This window comes from Cavia porcellus, unplaced genomic scaffold, assembly GCF_034190915.1.
Source record: "Cavia porcellus strain 051 isolate PalLab524CR breed Dunkin Hartley unplaced genomic scaffold, mCavPor4.1 scaffold_20, whole genome shotgun sequence".
NCBI classification, from domain to species: Eukaryota; Metazoa; Chordata; class Mammalia; order Rodentia; family Caviidae; genus Cavia; species Cavia porcellus.
In genome coordinates, this window is record NW_026947503.1 from 21,832,837 (window position 1) to 21,854,879 (window position 22,043).

At 36.0% G+C, this 22,043-nt stretch overlaps 1 protein-coding gene across 6 annotated transcripts in view; it reads right to left on the reverse strand.

Moving 5' to 3' along the window:
• Cdh20 (cadherin 20) overlaps nt 1–22,043 on the reverse strand; it is a 211,317-nt gene that overhangs the window by 32,644 nt on the left and 156,630 nt on the right. For 4 of the 6 annotated variants that reach the window (XM_063231532.1, XM_063231533.1, XM_003474126.5 and 1 more), the window contains 4 exons: nt 13,935–14,333; nt 6,672–6,966; nt 5,981–6,100; nt 3,423–3,590 (listed from right to left, as the gene is read on the reverse strand). In XM_063231532.1, coding sequence (XP_063087602.1) covers nt 3,423–3,590; nt 5,981–6,100; nt 6,672–6,966; nt 13,935–14,180 — 829 coding nt within the window. In that variant the 5' untranslated portion in view covers nt 14,181–14,333. Of the gene's footprint in view, nt 1–3,422; nt 3,591–5,980; nt 6,101–6,671; nt 6,967–10,830; nt 11,019–13,934; nt 14,334–22,043 lie in introns of those variants that run through there. The other 2 variants (XM_063231536.1, XM_063231535.1) reach the window with 2 other exon arrangements.

Below are 22,043 nucleotides of genomic sequence, written 5' to 3' on the forward strand. Positions count from 1 at the left end.
GCTCACAGAATCCCAACCTTGTATAGAAGAAACGATAATCTGCTTGCAAATATGAGCCAGAAATCCTGTATTGTACTAAGCTATGGCAGATGTATAAAGTTCATCTTTTTTACAATCACTTCTAAAGTTTCTACTGGATTACCTTTTGCTATTGTAGAATATTTGAAGCGTCTTTCTATAATTTTCTCCACACAAGGAAAGTCATGTTATACGTTTAAACACACACATATAATTTCTATACATGATGTGTTATATTAGAAATAACTAGCTTAACATCTTGATATTGTTTCAGTTTAAAGCATTTGAGTTTGTTCAGAGTGAAAGAATAGTGGAATATTTTTTTAGCATTCCATAATCAGTTATGGTAATATTTGTGAAAAAGAAGCTAAGCAGAATTCTTGCAATGAAGAGGTGGACGAGATCATCTAAGAAAAGTTAATGGAATAGTGAGGTTATTTCAAGACTATAGTCTTTTTTTTTTCTTTCATTTTTGGCATCAGGGATTGAACTCATGACCTAGCACTTAGCATGCAAGCACTATGTCACTGAGCTAAATCCCTGGCCCAATAGCGAGCTTTTTGAAACTTAGTTTTAGCAAGTAGATGGGAAAATATTTAGTGGTGACTAAATATAATTTTTTTGTTGTTGTTTCAGTTTTTTGAGACAGAATCTATGTAGTCGAAACTGTTCTTGAATTCACTATGTAGCCCACGCTGTTCTTTAACTTGCAGTAATCTTCCTGCCTGAACCTCCCAGGTATTGGGATTATAGGTGTGCACTACCATGCCCAGCTAGATATAAGGTTTTTAAAAACTACATAAATAGTGACCATATTAGGGAAAGCAATATGTGAAGATTGCTTAGAGACACATTTAAATTATGTGGTTTCAATTTATCTTCCTTGAATCATATTCAGTACTGCCATTCTAACAAAGATTCTTTATATTACTAAGTTTTGAGAGTGACTAATCAAAAATGTATCTTTTAGAATGACATTAAAAGTTTGGGAGGAAAAACTGAGACCCTGGTCATCATTTTATTGTATTATGCCATTATGAAGTTGCCATGTTTGGGATGACATTATTTTCCTATAATATGCCCAAATGCTTATATTGTTGAGCTAATATAATAATTTGCTTTGCTGCCCCTCTGCCTTTATCAGAGACACTAGCTGGTGTCAAGTTTAAAAACTTGAATAGTTAAAGGGTGTTCAGAAATCTGCAGTGTACAATTATGTGCCATGTGAGTCATTCTGAACTATGAAGATGGAACTCACAGGATCTGCAAAGGAACAAAAAGTCATTCCATATGTCATTTCACAGACTGTTCCATGTTCTGTACTATAGGGCCACTCAACTTAGTAACTTCTTTCACCATTTAAAAAAAATGCTTACTTAGTATCTTGCCTTTTGCTTTATGAATGCTCAGGGGAAACTCTGCATATATCAGTTGCATTTAAATGTTTGAACACTCTTCCTATATTTACATGGATAAAATAGAAGGTTCACTTGGTTTACCTGATTCAAAATGCATCTATTCAGCTGATAGTCTGGCTGGACTCTGTTCTACCTTAGGTTTTTTTTTTTTTTTTTTTTTTTTTTTTTAAGAATTTCATTTTGCCTGAAATTATGTCTGCTGTACTCACTTTTCCAGCTTATTCCCTTCAGGATCCACTTTTCAAACTCAGGTCTCCATTCCTGGGCTCTGCTCCACCATCATAGCTCTATATTTCTACCTTTCTTAAGGATATTCAGTCTGATTGTTCTGTCACTTCATATTCAAATTTGAATTTGTCTTCTTCCTTTTCTGCCACTAGTTTTATTATATACCCTTTGTTTCTATCAGTAGAATTCTCTCTGTCACCCAGATTTAAAACACTGTTGTCATCTTTGCATCCTTTGCCTCAGTTTGCTTCACATTGAAATCAAGAGGCAGAGGTCTATATTTTATTTGTTTACACCATTCAGTCATTTCTTTTAGTCCTTTTCAGCTTAAATCTGGACCATTCTAAATGACTCCTTAACAGCTCCCCTGCTTCTTGTCTATACTTTTGGCAGCGTACTTTAATACCAAATTAGCTTTTATGTCTCTTGCTCAAAATTTATTCTCAGGCTGCCATGAGAAATACAGCACACAAACCTGGTATGGTGGTAATTCCAGTGCTCTAGAGGCTGAGGCAGAAGGATCACAAGTTCAAGTTGGAACCCAGCCCGGGCAATTTAACAAAACCCTTTCTCAAAAATAAAAAGGGCTGGAGTGTAGCTCAGTAGTAGAGTGCCCTGGGTTCTATCTCCACTACTAGGGGCAATAAAGAAAAGAAGAAAAGAAATACAACACATTTGAAAGAGCATGCCTTGATTTTTAGGAATCTTTTGACCATAAAATGATATAGGGAGTTTCATATACAGATTTGGCATATATATATATATTTAAAATATTATATATATTATTACATAATATATATTGAAATGAGCTCTAAGAGAGCAGAGATTTAGCACTGCTCTGTGCCCCATACCTAGAATGGTGTCAGGAACAAATATTTCTTTAATGAATGATTGAATGGCTTCCCCATTCTGGAATATGCTTTTTATGCCTGTATAAATCCTTTATATTTATTAAACCTCCATTGAATTGTCATCTGTCTGGAAACTTTCATTCATATTAGTTTATTGTGAACAAAAGCCAACCCACATGCAAACTATTCTGCAACATTTTAGTCTTCTGTACTGTACAGTCAATCAGCTTAGTAACTTACTTTAACTTACACCATTTGTGAACTATGCAAGTGGCACACCAAGTACTCCTTATTGATTAACTTTTCCTCCACAAGAGGATTCTAAGCTTCACAGGGGCAAGAAACTAGGTTTTGAATATCTGGTACCTCTCATGCCAAATGCCCTTACAAAGCAAATGCTCAGCTTCTATTTGTGAATTGATTGGTTAAGATGGTCAGATGGGTAGGTGTGTTCTGCTACAGCTTTGGCTTAGTTTCAGTAAATGCATTTTAATATAACATTGTCCTTCCTTAGGGGGCAGAAATTCATTCTTGCTTTGTGCGTTTTGGGTAGTGTGATGAAAAAATTTAGATATGACAGTTGTTTGTGTGCCCATGAAAGTTCATTTCTACTCAACAAATCTCAATTCTTAATATTTGATTTTATGCTAGGTAGGTGGCTGTGGAAATCAGAAAAAAGTCTTAAGAAGGGCTTATAAGGAGGAAAAAAATGAAAAAAATATTTGAGAAACACTAGATAAGTGCTATGGGAAACAGGCTCATGTGGAAAATGGTAGAATTTCATAATGCATGTAGGGAAGAAACTGATGAATGATTGGATCAACTCAGACTGGCCTTTCTCTTGCATCTCTGTATCAGTTGTACCCTTGAGGCCTGAGAGCTGTGCTCTGGGTGGTTAGCTACTTACTCTGGGGAAAGCGGGGCGGGTTATCATTAACATCTGAGAGGGTGATGTTGACCGTGGTAGTCCCAGCCAGTCCTCCAAGCTGCCCTCCCATATCCTTGGCTTGGATAATCACTTCATAGTATTCTTTGGCTTCTCTGTCCATATTCATGAGTGCTGTCCTAATTACACCTGCAGGTAGAAATGACTTTGTTTTTAAAAACAGCACCGTAAGTTCAGTTTATAAAAGATTCAGTTTAGATTCTTCTGTGTTCATTATAAATGCTTAGAGTTGAGATGGCATGTCTCCCATTTTACTAAACTTCAGGTAAAAACTCCATTTTGAAAAACAAACAAAAGGTGCTGTGCTGAAACACATGATAAGTAAATACTATTTTAGCCGGAAGTACTCTGATGGTTGATTTCTTTTGGCAGCATTACTGACAGAGAACGGGAGGTGGCAGCAATGGTTTTGTTACAGATTTAAGGAATTGCAATCCAAAGCAATTTCAGACTGCTCAGTTGCACAAAAGAAAAACTGGGCCTTTGAATTTAGAAAACAAAGCCTCGTATGTCTACAAATCTGTGATTTTAGATAATTCTGCTTCAGCTCTTCGGCCCCTAGAGCCTTGTAGTGTGAGTGATTCTTCTTTGGATAACTTGCTATTTTTCCCTGACTTCCCCACTACTTGTAACTAGGCTTAGAATTCTGATTTGATTTTCCTTTTGTTACATATTCATTATTTATTTTATGTTCTGCTTACCTCTGTGCTTCACTGAATTCCATGAGCTCAGACGTGAAAGATGCTTTGTGAGTTGTTTTTACTATGCATAAAAGGTGAACTTCTCCAGATAGTAAGTACAAGTATGATCATAGAAGTATAATGATACAGTTTCATTTAAGAAGAGGGATCTAAACCAAATCCATTGAAATGTATTGTTTTGATCTTGCCAAGGGTGTACCACAATGTTTTATCTCATTTTTATTCCTTTAATTTAGGAAAACTGACTTTTATATAAGCTAGGTAAAGACTAAAGTCTCATTTGCTAAAGTTTATGACACAACCAATGCCTAAATAAATCATTTGCATGAAAAGGGAAGGGATTGGGAACAACAAACTGTCCCCAGTTGGTTCTGAAATGTGTACATTGCATTTTGTCATAATATTCTAAAATGAAGTATGCAAACTTTTCTTTTTTAAATACCTCATGGGCACAGCAATAACTATCTTCTCATGTATTTTTGATCTTAGCACTATCCATGCCCCCTGGGAACTGTCAAAATAATGTAAGATTCTTCTAAAGATAAAGATGCATTATGCTCTTCCTCTCTGTATTTTTCCTCCCTGGGGGCATACTTTCATTCTCCCTCTCCCATTAGAAGAATTGTAGAAGTTAGTGTTTTATAGAAGTCACCAGCTGCAATCTTTTTTCCTCCTGCTAATTTACACTCCCTCACTTTCTAGTTTTATGATACAATTTTCTGAATACCTATCATTAGGGCTTCTGGGGAAAAGAAAATTCTATCAGATTGCTATTAATAGAAATGTACTTTTCTCCTTCAGACAAAGAGGTGACTTTGGGTATTTATGATTGACTTTACTTATGTGAAGTTTCTTCACTTAGGTTTCTTCTCTTAGGTCTATTTTTCTCTATGTTTAATGGGAGTTATAATACTTCTTTATATTTTGCTACTTCACAAGATTATTGGGAAATTAAATATTGCAGTGTTTGTGGAAGTATTTTAAAAGGGAGAAAGTCTTGCACAAATATAAGATAATAACATAATAATCATATCTACTCAACTCAAACATATTAAAGGAAAGCCTTCATAGATTAAACATATAAATGCTGCAGTAAAAGCTTCCAGAAACAAATGAAACACTCAAACTTCTATTGGTTTGTGCTTTTCTGCCACATTACTCTTTAACTATTTAGTTTTCTCTGTCATGTTTCCTCTTATTCTTCCCTGTTGGTGTCTGCCTTTTTAGGGGCCACATCCATGTGCTCTTTCCTCTTTCATCACAACCTGTACGCTCCAGCAGCTTGTACTTTGTACTTTTAGCCTTGTACTTTGCTTAGTACAGGGTGGTTCAGGAGAACAGCATCAGATCCCATGTCAAGGAACTTATCTACAACCAGATGAACTTAGGTAGCTCTTAATTTCCTACTTTCCTTATTCGGTAAGGTGATGGGCTAGATGATTCCCAAAGGTTCTTTCTAGTTCCAAAATCAGTCATTCTACTTCTAGAGTGAGTCCAGGTGAGTATGCCATTCCTTTTGGTTCCTGGGATCCAATATAACCATAAAATTTTTGGAGGCAAGTAAGAAAATATTTCTGTTTAGACAGAGCTTGGCATCTCCAGTCAGCACCTGTGTACTGTCTGTCTTACACATAGTACGGCTGTCACCCTCAATGGCAGTGTTATTTTACTTTCTTAATCCTAATGCTTTTAACAGTCTTTGCAGGTTAATATACTCCCTAGAGTGTCCTTGAAAAGGAGAGTTGGGTCTGCCATAAGTAGTTACATAGAATTACGGAATAAAGAAAACACCTTTGACTTGACCTTTGCTTCAGATACCTGTTTTGGAGTCCACGGAAAAGTATGGCTGGCCCTGGAGAATGCTGTACACTACCCGGGCACTGTTGCCATAGGTTGGGTCATCAGCATCTGTGGCTGTTACCTGGATAACAGAGGTACCTGGGGAAGAGAAGTTGTAGAAACCTGTTCAAGTCCAGTTTCTGAAGGCCAGACATAATACTGAGTGTTCATTCTTAAAGCATTTGCCCTCCTTATGTTTGCTTCCTGGAGAAAGGTTTAAGTTAAGCTTTCATAACTCCTACCTTGTACTTGTTTAATGAGGATAATTTGTGTGTGTGTGTGTGTGTGTGTGTGTGTGTGTGTGTGTGTGAATGTGTATGTGTGTGTGTGTATTTGTTTAGTAACAAGGATGCATAATCTTTAGGGTCTTCATTGCTCTTTGATAATACATAAATGGTTCTCCCTTATGAATCATACATTATTTGTCTATCTATTATTGATCTCTTGTTTTTGAAGAATCAGAACTGGAAAACAATACAAGACATTATCATTTACAATGCTGTGGCTGATCCCATTGTCTAAATAACTACTTGCCTGCAAAAGGACTTATAATTTTTTTTTAACTTTTCAAATTTGTTATTCTGCATATTCTGTTTTTCTGCATCCATCTATATATGGATTTTTCCATAGGCGGCTGCTATTTGTGAAAATCAGTGAATCACCACCTTACCCACTGGTGACATTTCTGGCACTGTGGCAACGTAAGGTCCATCCAGGAATTTGGGTTCATTGTCATTGATGTCTTGGATTTTGATAATAAATTCTGATTCGGGCTCCATTGGACGGCCTGTCCGCCTGTCCAGGGCTTGAGCCCTTAAAGTATACTGGGCTCTTTCCTCACGATCAAGTCTCTGGATGGCGTGGATGTCGCCAGTGGTGTCATCGATCGTAAACACGAAGCCTGCGCCTTCTCCTGAGAGGATGTATTTGATGGATCCATCTCCCCTATCCATATCTGAATGAAGCTGGGAGAAAAAGCACCACAATATCATTATGGATATGAACAGGGGTTGGGAATAAATTGATTTTCAGTTTGGCACAGATTTATGACCTCCCTTCACACAGTAATGCTTTTTTTTCACTAAAGTGTTTAAAAACTCTGTCAGCAAAGAACTATGCATTGAACAGGATTGGACTGAAGAGAAAATACAGATTGATAAAGTTTTTGCACATCATATTCAGTACCCTGTACATAATATTATTTTTTTAATTTATTACTTTATTAATATTAAGAAGAAAAGGTAAAACAAATTTTCACAACAAAATAATGAAAAAGTGACAATTGTTAATAAATTACACAACATTATCTTCATAATATTATTTTTAAATTCATCTCATTAAATACAGAAAACAGTATAGATACCAATGTCTGGATAAACACAATCTTGTTTCAGGAAACTTTGCCATTTCCATATAAGCAAAAAAGACAAATAAATATTTAAATATTATAAACATTTTAAAAATTGCTATAAGTTGATTTTTGGCATATCAAAAACTTTATGACAATTCAACTTCTTTGGAAAGCTGATGAAGTGATTCATTAAAAGGTGATTCATTAAAATAATGCATGACTTTCAGGGTGTCTTACAATTTCTCAGTCTGTAATCCCAATTTTGTAGTTTTATTCAGTTAATACTGTGCTTGATTATGTTTCAAGTGTCAAATGGAATTTAAGTACTGATTAAATTATTTATATCCAGGTATCTCTCCTTTTGATAGAACTCATTCTTGGGTTCATAATTGAATCATTCAAGAAGGTGTGCAGATGGTTGAGTTATGGGCATTTTTCTGTCTGCTATCAAACTGTATTCCTCCCAGATTGCTTTTGAATGTTTCTCTAGAGCAGCTCAGGAGTACTATTTTTGTCTCAAGGCCTAGGAATAAATTTCTGCAGTAATAATTATGGATAATGTATATGGGTGGTAAGGGCCCTGTCTTGTATGCAACAGTTCCTTTCTAAAGGAGCAATAAAAAAATTAGTTAAATTTAGTCAGCACAACTAACTGCTGTTGCCTAGTTAGCATTTTGCATAGTTCAATGAAGTTCATGAGGTTAATTTATAAAACAGTGTTAAGCTTAGAGAGTTAAATATGAAGTGTGACCAGTTAACATGCTATGTGTTTAAATATACCTGCATAGAGAAAAGAATATTAACATACTAGCTTTTTCTGAACCCTTCAAACCTTCAGGAGTATAGCAGTAAAGGCAAAAACTACCTGAAGGCTTTTTTCTTGTCCAAGCTCATGGCTAGGGTTGCCAAAGCCAGCCTGAAGCATTGGTAGGGCAGTGCGACTCTGAGGATTAAAGCTCATGGATACCAAGAGTCACCTGGAAATATATTCACAGCATCTTCAGACAGTGATGACTTTGGTGGTTGTGGCTAGCTTTGAACTATCTAAAACTGACTCGTAGCCAAGTCATGCAGTTGTTACTTGTATAGGAAAAGGAAACAAGACTGAAATTGACTGAAAAAATTAATTGTGGATTTTTAAAAAGTGTATATTGTAGAATGAAGATTTTATGTTTCCTTATCCAATATGTAATACTCATCAATATTTCTTTTACAGCCCAAATCTATTTATGCAAGTTAAAGAGTCAGTGCCCAGCAGTTATGGTAGAAAAACATTTCATCTGGACATGGGCACAATGAAATGAGAATGCATTCCATTTAGAACTGTGCTCCTCAGCAGAGGGTTAGGACAGATTTCATGATGTTTCTTAAAGAATAAAAGGTATATGTGTGTGTGTGTTGGGGGGGTGTATGTATGTGTGTTTGAGAGAGGGAGGGAAAGGGGAAATTTTAATGCATGTGGTATGAAACTTACACTGAAGTAAGTTAATTTAGGGCATGCCATTATCTAGAAGTTTTCTGAGGTCTGTTTATCACCTAAAAAGTTTTCGCCTGTATTAAACTAAACACACTTTAAATCGTCCTAGGAGGAGATGCTTATTCCTCGAAGTTGATAAAACTGATGTCACATGGAATTTGGGCTGAGTCTGACATCTGTTATTTTTGCTGAACTCTTTAGATTGAATTTTTCGAAGGTAGGGACCATATTGCCTTCATTTTTGTGTGGATCTTAATGTATAATATGTATCTATTAGAAGTTTATTGAAAGCCTGTAATCCCAGCACTTGGGAGGCTTAGGCAGGAGGATCACTATGAGTATGAGGCCAACCTGGACTACAAAGTGAGTTCTGAACTGCATAGTGAAACTCTGTTTCAAAAAAAACCTTTTTTTTTTTTTTTTAAAGAACCATCTAGGGGGCAGTAGTAAAGCTTTTTTGGAACCATGTTATACTTTTGTTTTAAAAGAGCTAGTATACTCACTGGCTCCTTGAGAGTATATGCTTCCTTCTTTCTAAGCGATAGTGAGAAAAGAGGGAGAAGGAGAACTCCCATGTAGAAGAAACAGGGGGCCTGATTAAAAGGGAGAGTATTGGTGAAGGGGACAGAATCCACTTGTTACAGGATCTTGTCTGGAAACAAAACCTCCACCTTTTATGTTAAGAGGGCATTGATTATAGAGAACTTAAAAGGCAAGAGGGGAATTCCAGGAAAAAGCCAGGGCCTCTCTGGCAGGGGTCACAGAGGTCCAAGGGTTGGGGATTCTGGTATCTAAATGTTAGAGGGAATCTCATATTCCACCCCCCCACCCCCAACTGGAGCCTTAGGAGCTTAGAGGAGCTCCTTACTTCAGTATCTTGAAAACCTGGGAATCAGACCTTTGAAAAGAGGGTGGCATTAGTGGTTCTGGTGCTCCCAAAAGGATGTGATGGGGCTGAGTGTTAAAAAGCCTCCAAAATTAGGGCCAACTGTTAGCAGAGAGAGTGCAGGATCATGTTTTATTTTCCTTCCTCAGCCTCCTGGCCTCCTCTGATAACATTCAAAGGGAAGCATCTCTTGGGAGCCAGTCTGAAAATAAGAAACTGTGGTACAAAGAGTCCCAGCCCCAGATCACAGAATGGTGCAGGAAAAGGCGACTTTGGATAGAAAAGACACTAAAGAGCTTGAAACCAAAACAGTAACACACAGGGAAGATTCAGTTTTATCAGCTATAGTATCCACATCTTTTTGTGAAAATGCAAAGAAAGGACATTAGTATCTTTTAAGTCACTCAGCAAATTTTTAGTGCTTTTTATATTTAATCCAACTTTCAGTGGTTGAACACTAGCTAGGAATGTAAGGACTTTGTGAAGTTGGCAGCACATGTGTAGATCCTGGTGAAACATTTTTTTCCCCTAAAAAAAAAAATCTAGATTGGTGAATATTTCACTTGCCCTAATAATTCTTCAGTCAGATGAGTGGTGAATGATAGAAGTAACTGGAAATCTCAAAAGTCTCAGTCACTTTAGGATTTTGAAAAGAAGGGTGGCTTTTATTCCTTTTGTCATCTTTCGAATGCCTTGTGACATTCTAGAAATGCAGTTAATACTTACAATTGTAGTTAGTGCCCACATAATGTTAACCTCAGCATGACTTAAACCCACAGATTCTGGCACAAACATGTGTTCCTTGAAAATCCTGCTTTGTATATGTCAATATAATCTAGTTTTCCACAAAACACAACTTTGTCCCTGGAAAGCCCATTGTGGATTTTTGAGGGCCATACCAATTACAGCTAATAATTGTTGGAATACACGTTTCTGAAATAAGTAAATATTCAAGTAGTCTTTCTACACAGACCTCTAAATCTCTAGGTAGTAAGTTAGTGCCTTTGGGGTAAAGAGAATGAAAGATGTAAGAATTCTCTTTCAAAAGAAGTAAAAAGAAGAAGTGCTTGAGTATGTGAATATTTATCTGTCTTCTTTGTGTGGAGGTAACTTACCCTTTCCTGGTTTCTGTACCAGATGATTGTGTGGTGTGCATATTTTATATCCTGGGTTAGAGTAATTAGGAAGGGTAGTCCTAGAGAGTACTACAATAGCTGAGTACCTCTGCAGGTCAGTGATAAAGGATTCAGGAAGCTGTTAAGCTCAGTTAGATTTCTGATTCCACCTTATTTGTCGCTGTGACCTGAGGACAAAATCTAAAGTCATTGGACATGTAAATTTAAAAGAATGAGTATTTTTGATCTGGGCTTTACCTGCCACTTTCAGTGTAACTTTGAGCAGTGAACATAACCTCTCTGAGTCTGTTCTCTAAGTTAACTACACTTGCTTTATAACATTGTTATAGTGATAAAGTGATTACTGCATAAAGAACTGACTGACACAAAGTACTGTGTTAGTTCATTACAATGTTAGTGACCTTTGTCCTTTTGTACTTTTCAGTGTCCAGGCCTGTACTACACAATCTTGTGGAATAGCATATTTGTGTTTAATCTTTGAAGGAGGAAGGAGGGGCGTTCAGTTGTAAGGGAGAACAAAGCAATTACACCATATAAATGAATTCTTAAAGTTATTTTGGCAACAACCATACATTTCTACTTGTAAGTAATTTTTCCCAATATCAAGACTGTAGAAGTCTTTAGAGTTCTAAGTAGATGAAAGATGTGTTCCTGATAGAAGTGTCATTTAAGCTGGGACCCCCAGAAATTTGAATGTGGTTTACGAGAAGAGGGGATTGCATGTCCTTGGCAGGATGGTAGCATGGACACATGTCTGGGTTGAGGACAAATGTGATTGGAGCTACATGATTTAATGAAGAGCTTGAAAGGAAATTTGGCTTGGCTTGGAAGAATTCCTGATTATGAGACGGATTTAGATGAGAGAAGAGGAAGTCCTTGAACTGAATGCCAGTAGCTCTGCTAAGTATTTGAGAGTGACAAAACTTTCTTAATCAGAGCAGCTGTGTGCTGGAGAGAATGCTTTGAGGGGATAAATGTCTGTCCTGAAGGAGGGATGGGTGGAGCCTCTGCCTAGGGAGATAGCCAATAGCCAGTGCCTACTCAGTTAATCTAATAAAGAACAGATGACCATGGTAGTGATGAAACCCAGGATGGAGAAGTGAATCTGAGAAAAATGGGCAAGGAAATTTTGACAGAGGGTGGCAGATTATATGAAGGACAAATAAAATAAAGAATGGGGTTTGCAGTTACATTAAGTATGCATAGAGTTTTGGTAAATTCCTTTAATGAACTCTTATACAGCTACTGCTACTACTTGTAAAAGGTCATGGTGATTTAAACATCATTGTGTATCAGGTATGTGCTAAGCGCTTGACATGCATCAGTATTTTAATTGTCTTATTTATCGTTCATTAAGAATCTTTTAAAGTATTGTTTGTGTGACAAGTACCAAGTCAGACCTTGAGGATTAAATAGGAGTAATGTCAAGGACTTCAGACAATGAACATGTAAAAAAACAAATATTACATGTTGTGATTAGAGTGTAAAACAGATAATGGTGAGAATCTAGCAGAGAGACCCCCCCCTTAGATTCAAAATTAGTTCTAAAGGAGGAAGAGCAGTTGATCATAGGACAAGACAGGAGAAGGGCATTTCATTATGAGGGAATGATACAGAAAGCACTTATAAAGTTACAGAAAGTTCCAGGTCATGCCCTGAAATACAAGGATGAAGGAAAGAATAGCATAGGACATGATTGGATGCCACCGGGCAAGCTGTGTCACTAATCTGTGAGGAGTCATTTAAAGGATTAAACAGTTAAAGGGAAGACACTGAATAGACTCATGTAGAGGAGAGATGTGATTGAATTTACTTTTCAGAAAAGTCATGTTGGAAGAAGTATAAGTAGACATGATGAGAAGATACTGGTTGTGAGATTAGGTATTTGCCCAAATGGGAGAGAATGGTGGAAGTGGAGATGAGAGAGATGATGGATTTTGAATTTATTTTGGCATTGAGTTAAAAGAATTTGTAGATGGAGACAATTCAGGGACAAGGGAAAGAGAAGAGTGACCACCAGGTCTTTAGTTTTAGGAAAACATTGTTAGGAAAGCATAGTTTTAGTGAAAGTGTTGTTGAGATGGAGGACTAGAGACTAGGTTTGTAAGGAAAAAACAAGAGTTTCTTTTTGGAGTGTGATATGCTTTAAAGGATCACAAGGATAAGACCAGCCTGGATAAATGAGCAAGACTGTGTCTCAAAAAAATAAATAGGGCTGGAGATATAACTCAGTGGTAGAACACTTGCCTAGCATGCTGGAGGCCCTAGTTGTGATCGCTAGAAAAAGCTCTTTCAGACAACTCTTGAGAAGTAACTTGTAGTTGGATAGCTGAGTAATCTGAGGCTTACTTAGTAGCCTTTCCACAGTTTCTCTGGAAGTACCCATCAGAGCTGGACTTTGAACCTGAAACCCATGCTCTCAGCCTTTGTGCTACATAAGTATTTAAGTTATCATTTGAGTGAATTTTTTAAAATTAATTCTTTGTCTCCCATTCTCTCTCATTTGGTTGCTTTTACAAAATGGTTTCTGTAACACCCAAATACAGGAAACACAGGAGAAAGACAGGCTTAAAGATGAAATGATGATAGATAAATAAATAAAAGGAATTCAAGTATATTGTTTATAAATATATTGTTTATTTCTAACTATCCTAATTCACATGCTAGGATATTCTGAAATGAAGCATATTTTATTTATTTTTTTTTTATTAAATTTGGATCTCAGGCTATACCTGTGAACATACTTTGAAAAAAAAAAAAAACTACAAAGGAAAAAAATTTCCCTTTGGCTTGTTCTCTCTGTCACACCCTCTTATTTCCAGGAAGGTGTTGCTGCCTCTGTTGGGAATTGAATGGCTTGTGCAGGATATGAGACTTTTCTTCTAAAATCCAGTTCTAGTTTTACTTTCTGTTTAACAAAGCCAAAGTTGTATTTTAGCTAGGTTTAAGAACTGTATCACTAGTTAAACTTTTCCTTGGGCCTAAGACAGAGGGTTGATGAGCAGTCCCACTTAATTCATACACACATTCAATTTCAACCTCAGGTTCCCCAACAATTTGTCTCTCTATTGGTTACATCTTACCTTGCCGACATACAAAGGATCAGTCCCAGTGTATTCTTCCAGAACAAAAAACTGGTTCCAAACCCAACTCCTTTTGGTTCGAAGATGTGACTGTGACTTGTCTGACAGGAGTGCTTCTAATTTGTCTTGAGGTGTTGGGGTGCCCGAGAGGACGGTAGTTGTGAGGTCCATCAATCCCCAGAAGTATAAGGACATGCCGAGTCCAAGCCAGTTCTTTGCATTGCTCATTCTACCAGAAGTCCGCATGGGATTGCAGGATTTCAGAAAATAAAGTATAGGATGATAAGCCACTGGAACTTGAGTATTTTCCAAATTAAAATTTGACAGCACACAGTTTATTGGCCATTTATGGTTCCCAAGTGAAATCTAATTCAAGTCAATTTGCTTGAAGTTTACTTCCTGTTAAGGAAAACAGTGTGATGACATCAGATTCATTCCTTTGGAGCAAGAGCAAGTTTTCAAGAAACATCAGTAAATATCAGTTTTTACTCAATGAAATGGTCAACTGGTTATTGCTTTAGAATTATTTCAGTCATAAATAATATTTGGATACCAAGTAGACAACATGTCTTCATATAATCAATCTAAACTTTTGGATGTGGATTCTGTGGGAATTAAAATACTGAATAATTTTCTTCTCTATGGCAATTTAACTGGAGGGTTATACTATATTATTGATTTATTTGAAAATTAATTATGTGTTTTTTGAATATTTATGAAAAACTCTTAAAAATAGTGTTAATTTAAAAAAATACAGCTAATAGTATTGCCATTAGCTCAACTCCTTTCTTTGCTTATTAAAAAATAGCCAAGTCAACTCTTTTTTTGCTGTTCAAATGCCTTCCCCTGTTATTGTTAATACTAGGAATTTTGGGTTTCATTTATAAGCAGCCATGGATCGCTTCCAACTTTATTCATTCTCTGCCCTCTTGAGAATTCAGGTTTCGCACAATACTACTTCAGCTTAGAAGCACTGATAGGGGCTGCTAATGTGATATTTCTAGGTTGTGAATAACCAGTTAATCCTTTACAATAGATTTGAAAGTGCTCAGCTATGAAAGTCTATCTCCACAAATTTCCCTTACATGAAGGACTCATTTAGGCAAGGGGATATTAACTTCTTCCTTGGTGACACCATTTCATCAGTCAAACTTCTTTTGTTGCTGTGAAGTCAGATTTAGCTGATTATCTCACTCCTAGGCTATGACCTCATCAACCTTTACTTTTTTTTATTTTGCTGGATTTAATGAGGTGTCATAGCACTCAAGCACTAAGTCAAAATAAAATGTTGGGATTGCAGTGGAATCACAGTGGCAGCTCCTATCAGTGCTTCAAAGCTGTGGGTTTAATATTTTGAATATTAATTTGAAGAGCTGCTTTCATATCTTAGAACAAATGTGTATACTTTGGGAATTGCAGATCTGTTCAACTAAATAACACATTTTTTCCCTTAAAGTGACTTAAAATGAATGCCTTGATGCTAACTCAATTCTTGCCTTCTACCTGTTATCATCAGAACTGGCTTTACCTTCCTCTCTAGTATTATTTAAGTGTACAAAGAACTTTTAAAATATCTTATATTCATTTCATACAACATGGCATTTTATTTCTACATGATAAATCTTGTCAGTGAAAATTGAAAAAGAAGAGAAAGATGCAGAAATTGTAGAATTTTCATAAGAGAATGAAAGACTATATTTGTTTAGATTTCTAGCTCTAAAGGCAGGTTGATTGTTAGGGAGCAAAAACAAACCAAGTCTACTTATTAAGGATGATGTGTTTGTTAGCAAAGAGTAATGATGCTGCTGCACAAGGTGTTACCAAAGATTAACAGTTCCTCTTTTTTTTTTTGGATTGGTGAATGAAAACCCAGATCATAGTTTTCTAATCTCTGTCCAAGGGGAAGTGTTCTGGAAGAAGGAGCTTTAACCCAGGAGCTGAATGGAATAAAAAGATTGATGAAACACTGGTAGACTGTTTTAGGGACCTAGAAGGTAGATTGAAGTGATGGTCATAATGTTAGAAAGTCATTAGGCTGCAGCCAGGTGGCTGGGGGGCCTCTTACAAAGCAAAGAGGATGTATTTTTTTTTTCTAAATTTCTTATTAGCTGTAGATAAGATCCTCACAAAAGTTTTAAACTTTAGCTCAAGGAAATATAATACCTTGATATTGTGCTGATTCTGTTCAGAGCCCATGTAAAATGCAGACAGTTGGTGAGGTGTTAGAAAAACCTCAGAGTCTCAAACTAAATAGAGACATCCACCTAAAGTATAAATTGGGACTGATTTAGCTTTGAAGTAAATAAATATTGCCCATTCTGTTTGTACAAGAACAGTTAAATGGTGGTCAGGTATCACCATAAGGATGGGGAAAGAGGCAGAATCTTCTAGAAAAAGGCATACATCATTCCTGGCTGCCACAGACTACAGTTCAATGATATTAACAAAAGAAATGTTCCTTAAAGACCCTTCTGCCTTGAGTTGGGACCTGTTTTAAACTAAGGACTTTTGTAAGTTTCTTACATGATTAAAACCCCTGAGGAACCACTAAATATCTAAAAAGGATAAGAAGACATTTTGTAATTCCAAAGTAATTTGTAAGTAAAATGTTCATAAGCACCATAATCACCAGAGTTCCCTAAACCTCAGGAGTATCTTATGTTTGCATAAAAAGATATTCAGATTTCCACATGGCACAGATGCTTTGTGGTACTGTCCACCATCTCTCTTGAGTGAGTAACTCTGTATCTACTTGACAATAAACTCTATGAATACAGTACTTCTGTATGACTGCCTATGTGTCTTGACTGAATTCTTCCATCAGGGACACAAAGAACTAAGGATCAAGGGAATGTTAGGCCAGGTTCTTTGCTGCACTCAGAACCTGGCTTCCCAATAAGAGGCTAATCAAAACATATTGTGAATGTTTAGAAAAAAATTTACTATAGTAAAAGACACGTTGCCATTAATCTCCTTCAAAATACCTGGCACTCAGTTCAAATGCTTATCCTGTTGATCTTGCCACTTTCTGAAACAATTTTGGGAATTATCTTTCTTGAGTGTTGTTAGTTGTTCTCTCTCTCTCTCTCTCTCTTTTTTTTTTAATCGGTACCGGGGATCGAACTCACGACTGCGCACTTGAAGGCAGGCGCTTTGGCCGCTGAGCTAAATCCCCAGCCCCTAGTTGTTCTCTTTTAGCTGCTTTGATTCCTGAATAGATTAAAATGTTTACCTTTCATGGTCATTTTGAGAAAGCCAGAAGTCACACTGTGCAAAATCTGATCAATAAGATGGTATGAAGACATACCAAGATGGTTATATTATCCTGCTTTTCAGTTGGATGGTATTTGATGTCAGCATTTCCATATTTTTGATCATAAGGACATTCACAAAAGAGGACTTGCAGAACTGTTCATAAAGTTGCAAGAAGATAGGATAAGTGTGTTTAAAGTGAGGGAGAGTATTCTAAGGCAGATTAATGGCAGTGTGTCTTTTACACTAGTAGATTTTTAAAATATTCACTGTATATTTTGATCATCCCTTGTATCTGTCATTTTAAAGATCCAGATTTCTACATTTGTTGTGACACCTTTATGGTAGCAGATTCTGGCTCAGCCTAATTCTATAATAACTATATTTTGTTTTTCTATCTGAGGAAGTTTAATAAAGGGCTAGCTACTATGGTCTAGAAAATTGTTTAACATTGAAGAAAATTCTTCAAGGGTTGTGTTTACCAAAGGTACAACGTGTGTCTGTGTGTGTATTCTATTTAATGTGTTTCCTCTAATGTTCAAATTTCATATAAGCACATTTTGCCTAACCACAAATATGAATTATTTTCCCTAGTTAGTTTCAGCGGCTTGGTTTGGACTAGGTGTGCATGTATGTCTATCTCTGTGAGGTGTACAGAGTCCCTTATTCTGTTTCTACTGTCTAGCTTTCATGAACAGCATGAAATTTGAGGAAATTTTGAGAGCTTTAAAAATGTCTCTTATGTGTTCCCATACAAACTGGACACATATCCTCACCAATTAATTCCTGTCTTTACCTATAGATGTAATCTGAAGAGTGCAAGAAAAAAACATTCTTTGGAACCTTTGTGATGAATATTTGTGAGGCAGTTCAGTTGCCTCAGTTTTTATCTCTCTCTTTTCCACTTTACTCTCTTGCAAACTAGTACAAGGTTTTTATTTTCTTCTCTTTCACTGAACACACAAAAGTGGCTTTGGGGTCTTTAGGACCTGCAGAGTTTTTTTACTACTTGTGAAAGCTGGACCTCTCAGATTCACTAACAAAGACTGCCATACCTATAAACTCTTTTTGTGTTAAAGAACTTAATACTGACATTTGATGGAAAGCACATTATGTCTGCTTCCTTATAATAGAATGCATGAAAAACTCTCTTGCCTAAATTTTTAGAAATTAAAAAGTAGACTTTATAAAAAATAGCTACATTATTCTCATCATGATTAGAGCTGTTGTGATACAAATAAAGGGAAAATCAGTTCTGTCAGAAATGCTAACCAACTTGCAACTATAAATGATGTGATTCTTACATTCATGTATTTTTACTATGAATATGAAGAGATTATGTGTTAACTGTTCGTATAAAGGAAGCTACTAATATATGGTTATTTATATTACATATAGATCTGCTTTGGAAGAGTATGTAGGCCACATGAAGAATACATTAGTAGAAATTGACTTCTGTGTTAAATGAATCTTTTAAAAGTTTCCTATCCCCAATCTTTCCTAAAGAAAGTAAACAGCTTGGTAATGAACACAGTAAAAAGAAATTAAAGTTGCACGTAAAGTGCGCTCTCAGTGTATTGTTTTGTTACTTAAATTCGTTGTGATATTTAAAATGTAGGGGGGAAGAATGGTTACTGCCTTTTTCTTTAATGAACTGGGATTTTAGAGTCTTTCTCTGATTTCTTTCCTCATTATTCTAGTTTTCCTGAGTTTTTCATAGCTAGTGGAAGTACGACTCTGAAAAACTCAAATGACATCTCTGCAGAAGCAAACAGTTGACTCTTTCAGTGACTCCCTGTAGGAAGTGGAGTGTTTAAAGTTCTGATGCGGCCTAATGCCTTCACTGAGGTAAATGTAGATAGTAGTATTGTGAGTTTAGGCAACTGACTTTTTAAGTTATCATTTTTACTTACAGAAAGAATTTCAGAAATGCATTGAAAGAAAATAGAAAACAGATTTTATGAAGATCTTACATGTTACAATGAACTATGACAGTGCACTTATAAGATACATCAACATTAAGTGAGAATACAGTGTACTGTATTCTCTCCATCTCTCCATCAAGAAGCTTTATTGAGAAATACGAAAAAATGTATTGTACTTAGGAGTCATAATACTACAGCATAGATTACAGAACCCCTCAGGAATGATACAGGTGGTCATGCTTACAATCTGGATTGAAAACTTTATATCATGGTCATTTTTGAATATGTATGGCCCACAGATAACAATTCCTCACTGTAGAACTCCATAAAGAAAATATTTTCAATGTCTTTGTATCAAAGTTTTCATCATTTCTCGATCCGTTTGTGTATGTCTATGCTACTAACCACAATCTGCCATCAGAGATCTGTTTTGGTAAGAGGTGTACATTAGTGGTTTTGTGTGCTGAGAGGTGATACAGTCTCTGACTAGAAGTCATTTACTACACAGGTTCCACTCATCACTGTTTACCCTCAGGCAGTCATTAGGTGAGTAGAAACTCCATCTTTCAGTATAATCATCAACTCATCAAGCTACCCAAAGCTACCCATCTACGGAGGCAATCAGTTAATTATCAGCAGAGCCCACGAGCTGTCCAACTACTAGGTTTCCTGGGTTTTGAGTTTGTTCTCAGTTCCATCCCCTGTTGCAGGTCTTACCTACTCATAGCATTCCTTTTTTCCAACTTAACATTGTAAAAATGGAATGTTTCTTCAAATCAGTGTACACATATTTAATGTGCTCAGATATCCTTTCTCTACCTCTCAAAGAACTATTAATAAATTGATGGTATGTACAGGATTGAGGAATTATGGAAAAATTATGTAAACAATGATGGAGAAAAATGAAGAATATTTAATCTTTACTGAGATTTCTTAGGACAGGGAGTCAATCACTTGTTTAATTTAATTTTGATTATGTAATTTATTATGAATGATTTCTTCTCCAAATTCCTCAAAAACTATGGAAATCTTGAGCCTAAAGGTTCAGTTCTTATGGTGCTTGCTCAAACTATTTTCAGGTTTTTTTCTTTCCTTTGTCACCACTCTTTTGCACTTTTCTTTTCCACAACAAAAGCATGTGAGGTAATACTGTCTTATTTATGGAATTTATTATAGTTTGTAAATGGAACTATGTGGTAATGTGGTCCAGAGAAGGTATAGGGTAATTTACATGACAATTAGCAATAATATCTAGTTTCATATCAGGGTGAAGATAGGTGTGTGTGTGTGTGTGTGTGTGTGTGTGTGTGTGTGTGTACATGTAGGTATAATAAAGCAGGAAAAGGATAGAAAGTTTGAATTACATAGTTAAGAACTAGCTTTCTGTCATAAAGCCTACTCATGTCTCCCATGTACATGTTGACCTTTAGCTATAAATTCCCTTGCATGAGTAATGAATAAAGGCATTCACACTTTAGAAATCCTTTTGCCAGAGTTCATGCTCAATTTCTGTTTTTTCATTCTCATCATAATCAGTTTTTCAAGTCAAAGTTAACTGTCTTTCCTCTTATATAGCCTCTAAGACTAAGAAGTAGATTCTTACTGATCCTTTCACACAAACTAGTAAATGTATTAAGTCTCAAGGAATCAGGAAGTTTTTGAATTTTCTCTTCCTCCACTTTTAATCAAGGTAATGAAACTACACCCTAGTCCATGGGCAATTCAACTGACTATAGTCAGACAAGAATGATCAATTTTGATTTTTGAGGATTGTTTTACATGCTCACTAATTAATTATCTTATGAGGCATTTATAATTGCATTGAATTTGTGCTTGTTTATTCAAAAAGCATCTATTTAAAATAAATGACTAATATTCTTCTTTGACAAGAAGTTGCAAATAATTGCTAGTGTTTTCTCTTACTACTTTGCCTTAGCACAAAACTTTGGGTAGATAGGACAATCCTATAATTTTTGTTTGGGCTGTAAGATTAAACCATAGGAAGAATTTGGAACAGATGAGTTTGCTATCCAAAATTAAGATTTAAATTTGCTATTTAAAATTAAGATTTAAATCTTGAGTGTCAAAAATATTTAATCAAAGAGTGGATTACAGAACCAGATAAAATTGAGTTTTATTTTACCCCTGCCACTTGCTATTTGTGCAATCTTGAGTAAATCATTTAAAATCCTTTAGCTCAGTTTATCATCTATAAACTAGAAATGATTGTAGACTGTACCACAGGGTGATTGTCAGAATTGATAAAATATACATGGAAGTTCTAGCATAGTTTTGAACACATGGTTAGTCTTGTGCCTGAAAAATTTTTGGCACTTAGTAAATGTTAACTTTCTCTCCTTTGAGGAATTTACAGTTTAAAGGAAGCTGCTGCCATTAACACTAGTGGTAGAAATAGCCAGAATATAGGGAGTAGTAGCCTAAGTGTTGCATCAGTTGCCACACAGTAACACAAGCCACAACACCAGAAGTAATGGTATAGAGTGTATATTTTACCCGGTCTGTTAAGTCATTTACTTTGTCATTTAATCTTTACAGGAATTCCATGAAAAGCTTTTAATTCTCTTCTTTACAAAGGGACCAACAAACAATGGTGTGCCAGGCTGAGTTCCTGCTGGCTCTCAGGACAGCAGAATTGCATGTTTTTATACTATTGGTGATAGTATATTTATACTCATAGGTATTGTCAGTGCTCCCTACTTAGCAAAATGATTATCTGGGATTTTTTCTCACAAATGACTCCAAAGCATGTGATTAGCACGGGTTTGTTGTGATAAGGGTCATAAGACACTTCAACACAAAACTGTAGGTGAGATCAGGAGGAATCATGATTTATGGTAGCATATAAACTATGGCTTGAAAGATAGAGAAGAGGGCATTCTTTTGAAATCCCATCAACCTTTTGTTGTTCTGG